Source organism: Zeus faber (assembly GCF_960531495.2).
Source record: "Zeus faber genome assembly, chromosome: 22".
Classification (NCBI taxonomy): Eukaryota; Metazoa; Chordata; class Actinopteri; order Zeiformes; family Zeidae; genus Zeus; species Zeus faber.
The window spans coordinates 24,785,098-24,800,838 of record NC_137209.1 but is presented as its reverse complement, the minus strand read 5'-3'; the positions used below and the strand labels follow the sequence as shown (position 1 = coordinate 24,800,838).

Genomic DNA, 15,741 nt, shown 5'->3' with positions numbered 1-15,741 from the left:
CATCGTCACAAGGACGTTGAGGGTGAAAGACCAGCACGCCAGGCTCACGCCAGGTACACAGCACTGCCAAGGCCCCTGAGCAAGACACCGGCTCTACCAAGCGGGAGTTGGTTTCCAAACTGTGGCTTCCAAAGGCTAAAAAGTTAGTCCGGGTCACCGCCTGCTGATGCCCTTGGGCAAGGCACCGCAGCCGGACCGTGGGCCGGGTGCTGTGGGCCTCCGCCTCAAGGAGCGAGGGGCGGGTCGAGTATGGAGGTGCACAGTCAGCAGGTGAATCAAACATCCACACGCAACCTGCCGCTCAGGTCGGAACCCGCAAGCTTGCTGCTGTAGGAGGGCGGGGGACCCTCCCTCCGGCCTCCAGAGGTTAAAGGTCAACTCCTCCTCCTCCTCCTCCGCAACGATCCAGCCCCCTCCGCGGTAAGCTCCGCCCCCTCTGCAGTGCGTTCAAGATCCGCGTCACACTCGTGTTGATTGGAACTGAATTAAAACAAAGTAAACGAGTCAGGAACATGAAGCATGGAGGAGCATCAAAGCTGTTTCCAAAACGCTGTGAAGCCTCGTCAAATTAAGCGTCTGAATGGCAGTGACTTTTATACCGTCTTAAAACACTTTTCTTCTTTCAAGTCACAAACTTCTACAGTTTTTGGTTTTACTTGTTCTGCCTGAGGAAGCAGGAAACCGGAAGCAGCAAAAAGGAAACAGGAAATCAGATTGAGTGAAGGAAAACAAAACATTTCTTTCCTTGAAAAGTGGTTTATTGACCCCAAACAGCCTCCCGTCCTTATTCTTATATTAATGTCCATAAAAATGATAAAACTCAGGATTTTTCTTTATATACAAGCAAAATAAAACACAAAGAAGATGAAAGCTTGAAGTAAATCACCAACGGAGGCAGGAATCAGCAGCTGAACAAAAAAAGTCACATTTGCACAATTCAATGGAAATTTCTAATTTGTAAGGTCGCTGGTTACCGCGGCACCCACGCATCAACCCGATTGCTACAACTCACACAATGGTTGCTGAATTAGTTGTAAACAGACAGAGGTCGACAACCAGACCGGACAAGATGGCCGACGATGGACCAAACCTGGTTGATCAGGGCAACTGGGCAACCAGTGTGTGGAGCTCTGCATCACATGAGACAAATTAAATACTCTTTCCCTCAGAAGTGAATACGTGTACGTGTGTAGTAAAGTACGCCTACTAAAGTACTACTACTATGTGTGTAGTAAAGTACTACTGGTAAAGTACTGCTACTAAAGTACTTACTTCCTCGTGGATTTGGCAATTTACTCAAAGTGAAAGTAATTTTGCTGTTTCCTCTCCCTAAAAGCTGCCAGATCTTCAGACACTTTGGATCCAGTTCTATTCCAAAACCCTTCATCAAACGACCGTCTCAGGGTCCTCAGGGACCCTCTCAGGGTCCTGGAGCCTCAGTTTGATCACATTCAGTCTCTGCGATCAATCGATGTGATCAGATGTGATTTAGTCAAACTAGGATCCAAACGTCACTGGATCAAATAACAGTTCAAGTAGTGAGGAAGGTTCCCCAGGGGGTCCCCGGACCCGTGTTGGGGAGCCCCTGGAATGTCCCCCAGGGGGTCCCCGGACCCGTGTTGAGGACCCACTGGAAGGTCCCCCTGGGGGTCCCCGGACCCGTGTTGAGGAGCCCTTTCCATTTCTCTGCTTCCTGTGAACCTGACGAACAAGCACAGCTGAACCTTTGAAGAGAAGATGCTGGTCACAGCGTGGAACAAAATGGCTGCTTCCAAAATACATTCTGTGGAACCCTGAGTCGCTCTGCCCTGGAACGTTCAACGTACGGCCCACGGACCCAAGGGCGGTCCCACGGGGGCTCTGGTTCGGTCCAGCGGGAGAATTTGGGGTAAAAATTAAAAATATTGTAGAAAAGTACAAATTAAAATTCCATCTTGTATCCGTTTGCCCCCCACCCCCCCCGCCGAAGCGTACACACACACACACACACACAAACAGTCACACACAAACAGTCACACACAAACAGTCACACACAAACAGTCACACACAAACAGTCACACACACACAGTCAGTCACACACACACACACACAGTCACACACACACACACACACACACACACACACAGTCACACACACACACACACACACACACACACACACACACACACACACACACACACACACACACACACACACACACACCGTGTTGAAGGAATCATGTTGGTGATGGAGGGGGCAGGGCAGTCTGTGCCGAGGGCCCGTCCCCAGGGTCTCAGGGGTCCCGCCCACCTCCACCCCGGACTGGTGCAGTGGATCAGGAGTAGATGGTGATGACCTCGCTGCCTCCACCCCGGACCAGCAGGACCCGCTCCAGTCCCTCCGTCAGAACTTCCAGGAACTCCATGTCTGAGCAGCGGGTCAAGAACCAACACCATCTGATCAGCACCACCTGATCAACACCATCTGATCGGCACCATCTGATCAGCACCATCTGATCAGCACCACCTGATGACTCCTGAAGTCCTGCTTCCAGGTTTTTTGCGGCACAGTTCACTCTCATTATATGTAATTTAATAGTATTCCACGAGATTCAACGGGAAGCAGCACAATGAGTCACATATTATTATTGGATGGAGGGATATTTGTTTGTGTATTTGTATTTATTTGACCAGAATTACATTTATGAATTGTGACACAGAATGATGGGTCTGGGTTGATGCTAATGAGCAAAAAAAGTCAAATCTAGATCCAAGAGTAGAAAGAGTTTACTTCCCAACGAAGAGGAGTTTACTTCATGACGAAAAGGAGTTAACTTCCTGATGAAGAGGAGTTAACTTCCTGATGAAGAGGAGTTAACTTCCTGATGAAGAGGAGTTAACTTCCTGATAAAGAGGAGTTAACTTCCTGATAAAGAGGAGTTAACTTCCTAATGAAGGATACAATTCTCGTCGCCGTCCGTGTTGCGTGGAGGACCTGGCATGTTGAGCAGCACCAGACGAGCGTCGTGGGATTTGTTGACGATCACCTCGTTCAGCTTGACGGCTGTGTGCATGCGCCTGACGTTGGAGTGATCTCTGAACAGGAAGTGGACAGTCAGCTGGGATTCACACACACACACACACACACACACACACACACACACACACACACACACACACACACACACACACACACACACACACACACACACACTGGAGCAAAAAAGTATTTAGTCAGCCACCAATTGTGCAAGTTCTTCCACTTAAAAAGATGAGAGAGGCCTGTTATTTTCATCATATGTAAACCTCAACTATGAGACAAAATGAGAAAAAAACAAATGCAGAAAATCACATTGTCTGATTTTTAAAGAATTTATTTGCAAATTATGGTGGAAAATAAGTATTTGGTCAATAACAAAGGTTCATCTCAATACTTTGTTATACACCCTTTGTTTGCAATGACAGAGGTCAAACGTTTTCTGTAAGTCTTCACAAGGTTTTCACACACTGTTGCTGGTATTTTGGCCCATTCCTCCGTGCAGATCTCCTCTAGAGCAGTGATGTTTTGGGGCTGTCGCTGGGCAACACGGACTTTCAACTTCCTCCAAAGATTTTCTATGGGGTTGAGATCTGGAGACTGGCTAGGCCACTCCAGGACCTTGAAATGCTTCCTACGAAGCCACTCCTTCGTTGCCCGGGCGGTGTGTTTGGGATCATTGTCATGCTGAAAGACCCAGACACGTTTCATCTTCAATGCCTTGCTGATGGAAGGAGGTTTTCACTCAAAATCTCACGATACATGGCCCCATTCATTCTTTCCTTTACACGGATCAGTCGTCCTGGTCCCTTTGCAGAAAAACAGGCCCAAAGCGTGATGTTTCCACCCCCATGCTTCACAGTAGGTATGGTGTTCTTTGGATGCAACTCAGCTTTCTTTCTCCAAACACGACAAGTTGAGTTTTTACCAAAAAGTTTTATTTTGGTTTCATCTGACCATATGACATTCTCCCAATCCTCTTCTGGATCATCCAAATGCTCTCTAGCAAACTTCAGACGGGCCTAGACATGTACTGGCGTAAGCAGGGGGACCCGTCTGGCACTGCAGGATTTGAGTCCCTGGCGGCGTAGTGTGTTACTGATGGAAGCCTTTGTTACTTTGGTCCCAGCTCTCTGCAGGTCATTCACTAGGTCCCCCCGTGTGGTTCTGGGATGTTTGCTCACCGTTCTTGTAATCATTTTGACCCCACGGGGTGAGATCTTGCGTGGAGCCCCAGATCGAGGGAGATTATCAGTGGTCTTGTATGTCTTCCATTTTCTAATAATTGCTCCCACAGTTGATTTCTTCACAACAAGCTGCTTACCTATTGCAGATTCAGTCTTCCCAGCCTGGTGCACGTCTACAATTTTGTTTCTGGTGTCCTTTGACAGCTCTTTGGTCTTGGCCATAGTGGAGTTTGGAGTGTGACTGTTTGAGGTTGTGGACAGGTGTCTTTTATACTGATAACCAGTTCAAACAGGTGCCATTAATACAGGTAACGAGTGGAGGACAGAGGAGCCTCTTAAAGAAAAAGTTACAGGTCTGTGAAAGCCAGAAATCTTGCTTGTTTGTAGGTGACCAAATACTTATTTTACCGAGGAATTTACCAATTAATTCATTAGAAATCCTACAATGTGATTTCCTGGATTCTTTCCCCCCCATTCTGTCTCTCATAGTCGAAGTGTAGCTATGATGAAAATAACAGGCCTCTCTCATCTTTTTAAGTGGGAGAACTTGCACAATTGGTGGCTGACTAAATACTTTTTTGCCCCACTGTGTGTGTGTGTGTGTGTGTGTGTGTATATATATATATATATATATATATATATATATATATATATACACACACACACACACACACACATATATATAACGTACACGCGATACAACTAGTCATACAAGTTATTAAACAGGACTTACTACTTATAAAACTCATACTAGTTATTAAACAAGATGTACTCCTGATACATTTAGTCATACTAGTAATTAAACGTCTTGTTGAATAACTAGGATGACTAGTTGTATAAGTAGTACAAGACATACATCTTATAAAACGCTTCATATATATATATATATATATATATATATAGACACACACATACTGTATATATACTGTACACACACACACACATATACTGACGGTCTGATACTCAGCATGTCTCTGAAGCCCTCTGGCGTAGAGCATCCAGAGTGGGTGGCTCGGTACTGCATGCTCTTCTCCTTGGTCCAGGTCATCTGGACGCGGCGCTTCTGCTCGCAGGACGCCGCACGCTCCCCACACGACGCTCGCTCGTTGCGGGCAGCGAGGCCGGGCGCAGGACGCTCGCCGCCGTCCGGCTCGTCGTCGTCGTCCGAGCCGATGCTCGTCAACCGCAGCGTGGAGTTGCGATCCTTCACCAGTTGGGCCTGGTCACACACGGAAGCCCGGTTTAATGTTGAGAGATCCTGGCACATAACCACTTCTCTTTCTCCACAGTACGAGATCGAAGCCGAGCAACCGAGACGTCGCTCAACCAACTTTGCTTCCTCTCCTTCATCAAGGAGAGGAAGCGGAAGGGAGGGAGAGGAAGAAGAGGAAGAGCAAGAAGAAGAGGAAGGAGAGGGAGAGCAAGGAGAAGAAGGAGGAAGGAAGAGGAAGGAAGAGGAAGGAAAGAAGAGGAAGGAAAGGAAGAGGAAGGCGAGGAAGGAGGAAGAGGAAGGAAGAAGATGAAGGAGGAAGAGGGAGAAGAGGAAGGAGCCTCGCCTGCAGCTGTTCCTCAGTTGACAGAATAAAACTTAGGGTCGGATAGGAGGGTAGGGTAGGGGGGTAGGAGGGTAGGGTGGGGTGGTAGGGTAGAAGGGTAGGGTGGGGTGGTAGGGTAGAAGGGTAGGGTAGGGGGGTAGGGTAGGATGGTAGGAGGGTAGGGTAGTAGAAGTGTAGGGTAGGATGGTAGGAGGATAGGGTAGGATGGTAGGGTAGGATGGTAGGGTAGTAGAAGGGTAGGGTAGTAGGAGGGTAGGGTAGGATGGTAGGAGGGTAGGGTAGCAGGGTAGGGTAGGATGGTAGGGTGGGATAGGATGGTAGGAGGGTAGGGTAGGAGGGGAGGGAAGGATGGTAGGGTAGCAGGGTAGGGCAGGATTGTAGGGTAGGATGGTAGGGTAGCAGGGTAGGAGGGTAGGGTAGGATGGTAGGATGGTAGGAGGGTAGGATAGGAGGGGAGGGGAGGATGGTAGGGTAGCAGGGTAGGAGGGTAGGGCAGGATGGTAGGGTAGGATGGTAGGGTAGTATGGTAGGAGGGTAGGGTAGGATGGTAGGGTAGCAGGGTAGGATGGTAGGGAAGGATGGTAGGGTAGGAGGGTAGGGTAGGATTGTAGGAGGGTAGGGTAGCAGGGTAGTAGGGTAGGGTAGGATGGTAGTAGGGTAGGGTGGGAGGGTAGGATGTAGGAGGGAAGGATGGTAGGGTAGCAGGGTAGGGCAGGATGGTAGGGTAGGAGGGTAGGGTAGGATGGTAGGAGGGTAGGGTAGGAGGAGAGGGTAGCAGGGTAGGAGGGTAGGGTAGGATGGTAGGGTAGGAGGGTAGGATGGTAGGGAAGGATGGTAGAGTAGCAGGTTAGGGTAGGATTGTAGGAGGGTAGGGTAGGAGGGTAGGGTAGCAGGGTAGGGTAGTAGGAGGGTAGGGTAGGAGGGTAGGGTGATAGGATGGTAGGATAGCAGGGTAAGATGGTAGGGTGGTAGGAGGGTAGCAGGGTAGGATGGTAGGAAGGCAGGGTAGGAGGGTAGGCTGCCAGGAGGGTAGGGTAGGATTGTAGGGTGGTAGAATGGTAGGGTGGTAGGATGGTAGTAAGAGGGTAGGGTAGCAAGGTAGGATGGTAGGAGGGTAGGGTAGGGTGGTAGGAGGGTTAGGGTGGTAGGAGGGTAGGGTAGGATGGTTAGGGTGTTGGAGGGTAGCAGGCTTATAGCCCTGCGTCACTCAGTTCCATGGGCCTTCAAACAAAACAACTCTTTTAGTTGACTTGAAAAGACAGTTGTTTGCCTCCATGTTGTGTTGCTGTCAGGAACAAACAGGGACGCTCACACTGAAGCTCCACGAGCGCTGGACAACAAACAAACAGAAACAGGAAGCGCTGCCATTTTGCTTTTTCTTTGCTTTGTCAAGATGAAGCTGCAGTCGGACGGTTTGGAAAAGCTGTGAAACGGTCTCCTCCATGGAACACTCTCCTGTCTGTCTGGGTACCTGTCTTGTCTCGGTCAGCTTTTCTGGGGTTTGGGGAGTTTCCTCGAGAACTCCTGAACCTGGGGGAGCGATAGACCTACACGCAGCACACGGTCACTGGCTAAGCTACAGCGAAGAAGCTAAATGCTAACGAAGAGCCCAAGCGACACAAACACAAGGTGGCAACACAGGAGCAGCAGAACTTGGTCACAGAGGAACCGTCCTCCTCTTTGGGTTTGGCACCTGCTCTATCGTCCATGTGGCGCTGTCAGGTTGTCTGACGGGAGCGGTAGTACAAGCCGCCCGTCATACAGCCATCGGTATATGTGCAGTGTAAGAATTACGTTTGCGCTTGTTTCTTTTTCAATGACATTGAACACGAGCAGAGCAGAGTTTAACACAAAGGATAAATCTCTTACAGTTTTTGTCAGTATTTGAAAGTTAAAATCGTCACGTCTCTCGTGGAGGTGACTCCGCCCATCTGCCGATGGCGAAAAGTCCAAAACAAACACGACAGAATATTTTCAATTTCTAATTGGCCCAGTTCTTCACAATGACATTACATACAAACCCATAGTTTAAAGTCGCCATCAGATTATTGTAATGTTTGAGAACATCAAAACCATTCAAATGGAGTCTGTTGGACATACAGTGGGGAAAAAAAGTATTTAGTCAGCCACCAATTGTGCAAGTTCTCCCACTTAAAAAGATGAGAGAGGCCTGTTATTTTCATCATAGGTAAACCTCAACTATGAGACAAAATGAGAAAAAAAAATTCAGAAAATCACAGTCTGATTTTTAAATAATGTATTTGCAAATTATGGTGGAAAATAAGTATTTGGTCAATAACAAAAGTTAATCTCAATACTTTGTTATATACCCTTTGTTTGCAATGACAGAGGTCAAAAGTTTTCCGTAAAAATGGTTTTCACACACTGTTGCTGGTATTTTGGCCCATTCCTCCATGCAGATCTCCTCTAGAGCAGTGATGTTTTGGGGCTGTCGCTGGGCAACACGGACTTTCAACTCCCTCCAAAGATTTTCTATGGGGTTGAGATCTGGAGACTGACTAGGCCACTCCAGGACCTTGAAATGCTTCTTACGAAGCCACTCCTTCGTTGCCCGGGCGGTGTGTTTGGGATCATTGTCATGCTGAAAGACCCAGCCACGTTTCATCTTCAATGCCCAAAAAGGAGGTTTTCACTCAAAATCTCACGATCCATGGCCCCATTCATTCTTTCCTTTACACGGATCAGTCGTCCTGGTCCCTCTGCAGAAAAACAGCCCCAAAGCATGATGTTTCCACCCCCATGCTTCACAGTAGGTATGGTGTTCTTTGGATGCAACTCAGCTTTCTTTCTCCTCCAAACACGACAAAATGAGTTTTTACCAAAAAGTTATATTTTGGTTTCATCTGACCATATGACATTCTCCCAATCCTCTTCTGGATCATCCAAATGCTCTCTAGCAATCTTCAGACGGGCCTGGACATGTACTGGCTTAAGCAGGGGGACACGTCTGGCACTGCAGGATTTGAGTCCCTGGCGGCGTAGTGTGTTACTGATGGTAGCCTTTGTTACTTTGGTCCCAGCTCTCTGCAGGTCATTCACTAGGTCCCCCCGTGTGGTTCTGGGATGTTTGCTCATGGTTCTTGTGATCACTTTGACCCCACGGGGTGAGATCTTGCGTGGAGCCCCAGATCGAGGGAGATTATCATTGGTCTTGTAAGTCTTCCATCTTCTAATAATTGCTCCCACAGTTGATTTCTTCACAACAAGCTGCTTACCTATTGCAGATTCAGTCTTCCCAGCCTGGTGCAGGTCTACAATTTTGTTTCTGGTGTCCTTTGACAGCTCTTTGGTCTTGGCCATAGTGGAGTTTGGAGAATTTACCAATTAATTAATTAAAAACCCTACAATTTGATTTCCTGGATTCTTTCCCCCCATTCTGTCTCTTATAGTCGAAGCGTACCTATGACGACAATCACAGGCCTCTCTCTCATCTTTTTAAGTGGGAGAACTTGCACAATTGGTGGCTGACTAAATACCTTTTTGCCCCACTGTAAATGACCCAAAAATTATTCTTAACTCACATAAAAGTCCTCCCAAAAATCATAGTTAAATGTAATGGAGTTATGAACTCTTCAAAGAGGCGTCCCATCCAGATAATCATTCATTATGTCCAAATAACTCGTACAAAACACACAAATATGAGTAGAAAGAATGTAAAATTGAAAGTGAGATACATCTGGAGATGGGACATCCTCTTGGAATCCATGTTTTCACAGCGTGCCGTGAAGGGAGCGCTTCTACTGTCGCTAATCTACTAATCTACTGTCACTAATCTACTAATCTACTGTCGCTAATTTACTGTCGACAGTAGATTAGTAGAATCTACTGTCACTAATCTACTAATCTACTGTCGCTAATTTACTGTCGACAGTAGATTAGTAGAATCTACTGTCACTAATCTACTAATCTACTGTCGCTAATCTACTAATCTCCTGTTGCTAATCTACTAATCTCCTGTCGCTAATCTACTAATCTCCTGTCGCTATTCTACTAATCTACTGTCGCTAATCTACTGTCACTATTCTACTAATCTAGTGTCACTATTCTACTAATCTACTGTCACTATTCTACTGCAAAACTCACACTTACGTCGTCCAAACTCCAGCGAATGTGCTAAAGAAACCAATGATACAGAGGAAGTCAGTGCATAACACAGCTGCTGCTTCCTGTTAGATAACAAAGGAAGGAACACAGCTGCTGCTTCCTGTTAGATAACACAGGAAGGAACACAGCTGCTGCTTCCTGTTGGATAACACAGGAAGGAACACAGCAGCTGCTGCTTCCTGTTGCAGGGTTCTGGAGTGGTACCACATGGTGTAGGAACCTGAAACCTGCAGCTTCCTGTTTACGGAATGTGCACTTCCTTCTTTTTCATTCTTGTTTGTTTGCTTTCTTTCAGTTCCTTTTGCTCACTGTCTCCCTCTCCCCCCTGGTGGTCTCTCTCTCCGCTCTGGTTGTCTCCCTCTCACCAATGGTTGTCTCCCTCTCACCAATGGTTGTCTCCCTCTCACCAATAGTTGTCTCCCTCTCCGCTCTGGTTGTCTCTCTCTTTGCTCTGGTTGTCTCTCTCTTTGCTCTGGTTGTCTCCCTCTCACCCCCGGTTGTCTCTCTCTCACCCCTGGTTGTCTCTCTCTCTCACCCCTGGTTGTCTCTCTCTCTCACCCCTGGTTGTCTCTCTCTCACCCCTTGTTGTCTCTCTCTCCGCTCTGGTTGTCTCACCTCTCTTTCGCGGTCAGACTTGGAGAGTCTCATCTGTCTCAGCATCTGAGACCTCTGCTCCATCATCAGGGTTCGTTCGTAGGTGTAAGCGCTGATGTCACTGTCGTGCTGCAGGAGGAGGAGAGGAGAACCCATCGATATCATCTATACAACATCCATCTATATAATCTATACAACATCCATCTACACAACATCCATCTACACAACATCCATCTATACAACATATATCTATAGTATCCATTGATGAGCCATTGATCGTACCATCTCCACCACCTCCACGTCGGCCTGGATGCGCAGGTGGTACAGGAAGGTGGCGAGGTCCTTCTTCATCTGGATGGAGTTGTCCTCCATCTGGGCCACGGTGAAGATCCGCATGCCACATTTACGCCACACCTGAATGGCATGAAGGTACACACTGAGCCTACACACTGAGCCTACACACGGAGCCTACACACGGAGCCTACATACAGAATCTATACACTGGATCAATACATGGAGCCTACACACTGAGCCTACACACTGGATCAATACACTGGACCTATACACTGGACCTATACACTGGACCTATACACTGGACCTATACACTGAGTCTATACACTGAGTCTATACACTGAGTCTATACACTGAGTCCATACACTGAGTCCATACACTGAGTCCATACACTGAGTCCATACACTTGATTTATATACCGGACCTATAAACTGAATCTATACACCGGAACTATACACCGAATCGGAATCCCGGATCTATACACCAAATCTATACACTGGTTCTATACACTGTATCCATATACTGGATCTATATACTAGATGTATACAGTAAATCTATACACTGGATCTATACTAGTTGTAAATCCTTCTCAGTGTATTATTGTATTCAGTAAGTGGTGTGTTATAAGTAGGATAATGTGTATCCAGATGGTGTTATCACTAAAGAACCTCTTTCAGAGAGATACAGACCAGGTCACCCCGTCTGGGTTTATTCTGAGACAATAACCATTGGCTGCAAGTTATCCACATTATTACCCCAGATATAACCCCTGGGTGAAGCTCGGTACCTTGTGCTGCCGCAGCAGGAAGGGCAACAGCATCAGCATGCCTCCGTCGTGCACAATCCACCACACGTCGATGTAGCCCTCTGCGCAAGGCTCACTGTTCCCGGGGAACAGCGAGATGTTCTTGGGGACGAGCAGCGCCAGGTGGGCTGCTGTGGTGACCCGCACCGTGTCTGGAGGACAGACAGGGGGCACTGTCACAACAACACAACGTCCTCTTAATGTCCTCATAATAATGTCCCCCTAATAAGGCCTTCCTAAAAATAACATCCTCATAAAGTCCCCCTAAAACCGTCCTTCCAATAACGTCCTCCTTAAACGCTACGCTACATCCAAAACGGGATACCACTTTATTATTACTGCTATAAAATTGAGTACACCAAGTTAGTATGTCAGCGGTTTAGTCCATCTAAATCCATGATATGCATCAATACTGTTTAGTACCAGGATGATGTACATCTGGTGATATATCATCGTATGCATACACTGTATCCCAGTATCCGACAATGCATTGTGAAGCCACAACACAGATAAAAGTTAACTGTCATTATTTCACAGCTCTGTGGAATACTGGATTTTGATGTGGTCAGTACCACAGTTGTCCGTGGCACTGACCACGGGCAACCACTTCTCCTGGTTTCAGGCCCTCATATCATACCTCCTACATGTTCCAGCTATCTTGTCACATTACAAAGAAACAACAATAGAAGACTTCCACCCAACATCCGGTTAAGTAGCTATATAATAAGCAGGATAATGTGCAGCCAGACAGTCACCATCACCAAATAACCTCCTTCAGACTAATACCAGACCTGGTCACCCTGTTGGGGTTATTAAGAGATAACCACCGTCTGGCTGGACGTTATCTCTTACTTATTATTATTATTATTATTATAATATCCACCTTTATCAATGAGACAGACGGACAGACTTACTAATGAAGGACTTCCATGCAAGACAGAGAGACAAACAAACTCACTGATGAATGTCTTCCATGCAAGACAGACAGACAGACTCACTGATGAAGGTCTTCCAAGCAAGACAGACAGACAGACTCACTGATGAAGGTCTTCCATGCAAGACAGACAGACAGACTCACTGATGAAAGTCTTCCATGCAAGACAGACAGACAGACAGGCTCACTGATGAAGGTCTTCCATGCAAGACAGACAGACAGGCTCACTGATGAAGGTCTTCCATACAAGACAGACAGAGAGACTCACTGATGAAGGTCTTCCATGCAAGACAGACAGACAGACAGACAGGCTCACTGACGAAGGTCTTCCATGCAAGACAGACAGACAGACTCACTGATGAAGGTCTTCCAGGACTGGGGGTCCTCGCTCTGCCTCCAGGCATGGGGCCAGCCCATCACCACCGTGTTGTGCTTCATGCCTCCCAGGCCGCTGGACTGGATCATGTGGCTGATGCCGTCCCGAGGCTTCTGGGCCACGATGCACTGCACAAAGCCCTTCACCCGCTGCTGCTCCATCAGGTGTTTCAGGGTCTGCAGGGTGGAGGCTCTGTGTTGCTGCCACTTTTTGCAATTGTTTTACCATTTTTGACAGAGTAAATAAATGCTCCAGGATAACTCATTTTCAGTTGTAAACATACAGCATACCACCTTATTATTTAGCAAACAGTGGCGACAACAAGGAAACCAGACCACACAAGACGGTTGCCAATGTACCAAATGTGGTTGCCCCGGGTCCCAGACAAATTCTAAGACTTAAAACAATCTTAAGAGTTTAAAGTCATTAGAATACTTTACAAAGTGGAAGTCTAAGGTATTTCCAAAGTCTTTCCAAGGTCTTTAGACAGACAACAGACCTGCTCTGCAGCCAGCGCCTCCCCGTAGCTGTGCAGGAAGTTGCCTGGGATCACCGTGCCGACGATGGTCAACCCTTTTCCTGCCTTCAGCTGGCTGGCGAAGGTCAGGAGGCGAGGAGCCTTGACGTGAGCGTCCTCGTCCAGCTTCAGGAGGACCAGCAGCTGGGGCCTGAAACAGGAAGTGGCGTTAGGAGGACAACAGGAAGTGTGTTTAGGAGGATTACAGAAAGTTTGTGTTTAGGAGGACAACAGGAAGTGTCTGTTAAGGAGGACAACAGGAAGTGTGTTTTGGAGGACAACAGGAAGTGCATTTAGGAGGATTACAGAAAGTTTGTATTAAGGAGGACAACAGGAAGTGTGTTTAGGAGGACTACAAGAAGTGTGTGTTTAGGAGGACCAATAAGTGTGTGTTTAGGAGGACTACAGGAAGTGTGTTTCGACAGGGGTGTCCAGACCACGGCCCACAGGCCAACTGCGGCGCACGTGGTCCATTTTTAATTGGCCAGTAGCAAGTTCCAAAAATTTAAGGAATATGGCCCACACATGAAACTTGAACTTGACTGTATTGTACTTCTGAGTTTTAACACTAGGTGGAGCTACTTGAACAAGGCAGCTTCTCCACAAAACAAGAGCAATCAAAGAACGAGAATTCAAAAACCTGAGCATGTCCACAATACAGTTGTGCGGTGAATCAAAGACTTGTCAGCTAACTTAAAACATCAAGTGTCAGATAAAGCTTGTGCTTTTGATTTTTACACAATTGCATGTGATTAGAAGAATTAGACAAGAATTAGAAGAAGAATCTTTACCGACCACACGCCACGCCACACTACTACACATGCACAGATGCCACAGACACAGCTGTTAATGCTTTTGCGGGGAGTCTACGATAACTTTTGCATTACGGAGGAGCTGCTTAATCTGCTTAAGCTTTCCTATCTGATGTCGATGCTGAATACGGGGACCTACTCTTCCATTCAGATGTGTCCTGGCTAAGTTTTATTCCCTGAGATCAGAAATCGACCAGTTTTTGAAAGAGAAGGACAGATCTCTTTATGAGCTGAGTGACCCTCGATGGTTGGCAGACCTGGCTTTTTAAGTTGATCTTATCTTCTTAACACACTGAACAAGAGTCTACAAGGCAGACCAACTGGTACTACAACATGTACCACATGTGTCTGTGATCACATCTCTCATGACAGAATTCAATCAGAGCTTCCAAAATTTTTCTACCAATGAAAAATAAACAAAACTGTTCTCGACTCCCTTCCTGATAGATGCAGAAGAAGTGGAAGAGAGTCTGCAATTAGAACTTATGGAAATACAGTGTGATAATTCTCTGAAGAATCAACATCAGCTTCTATCCCGACCCGACTTCTAGCGGCGCTTTGATGCGTCTCTGATGAGACGGCACACAAAAAGAACGATGAGTCTGTTCGGCTCAACATCCGTATATGAGCAAACATGTTCTCTGTTAAACTCTGAAAAAAAGCAGATGGAGAACCCAACTGAGCAATTTGCATCTCAACCACCAAACTTACTCCTGACCTGCCAGCCATCCTTCAGTCCAAAGCGCAGCATCACTGCTCCCAATGAGTGCAACGCTGTTCCCATGATAGATCAGTTAAAAATATATTACACAGCATTCATGTGTTAATAAGCCCAATGACTTAATAAATCCAGTCAATTTAAGTTGAGAACATGTTCTAACAAACGATAGTTGATGTGTTAACAAGCCCAAAAACGTACAATTAGGGGTTAAGTGTCTTGCTCAAGGACACTACAGCATGCTAGCAGGAGGAGCCTGGGATTGAACCAGCAACCTTTAGATCACTAGACCACCAGCTCTACCTCCTGAGCTACCATCCCCTACCGTTTCCCTTTTATACATGGCTGTGAAGGGGGATCACCATCCTGACTAAGAAGCAATCTGAGGCTGCTGTTTTGACAATGTGCTGACAACCATTTTTGTAACAAAATAAATGAAAACTCATTAATAGAAAGCTGTGATGTAGGCTGTTTTTTTCTCTAAGCATATTCAATTATCAAGCATAATTTACCTTCATTTGATTGATTTTGCTAACTTTAATACACGATAGGTGAGGTGATATACCTCACCTCTAGTGAGTGGCCCAGTATACTCGTATACTTTTCTGTATGTGGCCCTCAGTGAAAAAAGTTTGGACACCCCTGGTCAAGGAGAACTACAGGAAGTGTGTGTTTGGGAGGACAACAGGAAGTGTGTGTTTGGGAGGACAACAGGAAGCGTGTGTTTAGGAGGACAACAGGAAGCGTGTGTTTAGGAGGACAACAGGAAGCGTGTTTAAGAGGAGGACTACAGGAAGTAGGTTAAGGAGGA

At 46.6% G+C, this 15,741-nt stretch overlaps 1 protein-coding gene across 1 annotated transcript in view; it reads right to left on the bottom strand.

Annotated features, from left to right (window-relative positions):
* Nucleotides 1-2,061: 2,061 nt before the first annotated feature.
* slc12a6 (solute carrier family 12 member 6) overlaps nt 2,062-15,741 on the bottom strand; it is a 42,224-nt gene continuing 28,544 nt past the window's right edge. Inside the window, exons 18-25 of the mRNA XM_080023389.1 lie at nt 13,383-13,551; nt 12,864-13,059; nt 11,556-11,725; nt 10,760-10,891; nt 10,499-10,606; nt 5,156-5,421; nt 2,941-3,074; nt 2,062-2,406 (exon numbers count right to left, since the gene is read on the bottom strand). Coding sequence (XP_079879515.1) covers nt 2,315-2,406; nt 2,941-3,074; nt 5,156-5,421; nt 10,499-10,606; nt 10,760-10,891; nt 11,556-11,725; nt 12,864-13,059; nt 13,383-13,551 — 1,267 coding nt within the window. The 3' untranslated portion in view covers nt 2,062-2,314. The remainder of the gene's footprint in view (nt 2,407-2,940; nt 3,075-5,155; nt 5,422-10,498; nt 10,607-10,759; nt 10,892-11,555; nt 11,726-12,863; nt 13,060-13,382; nt 13,552-15,741) is intronic.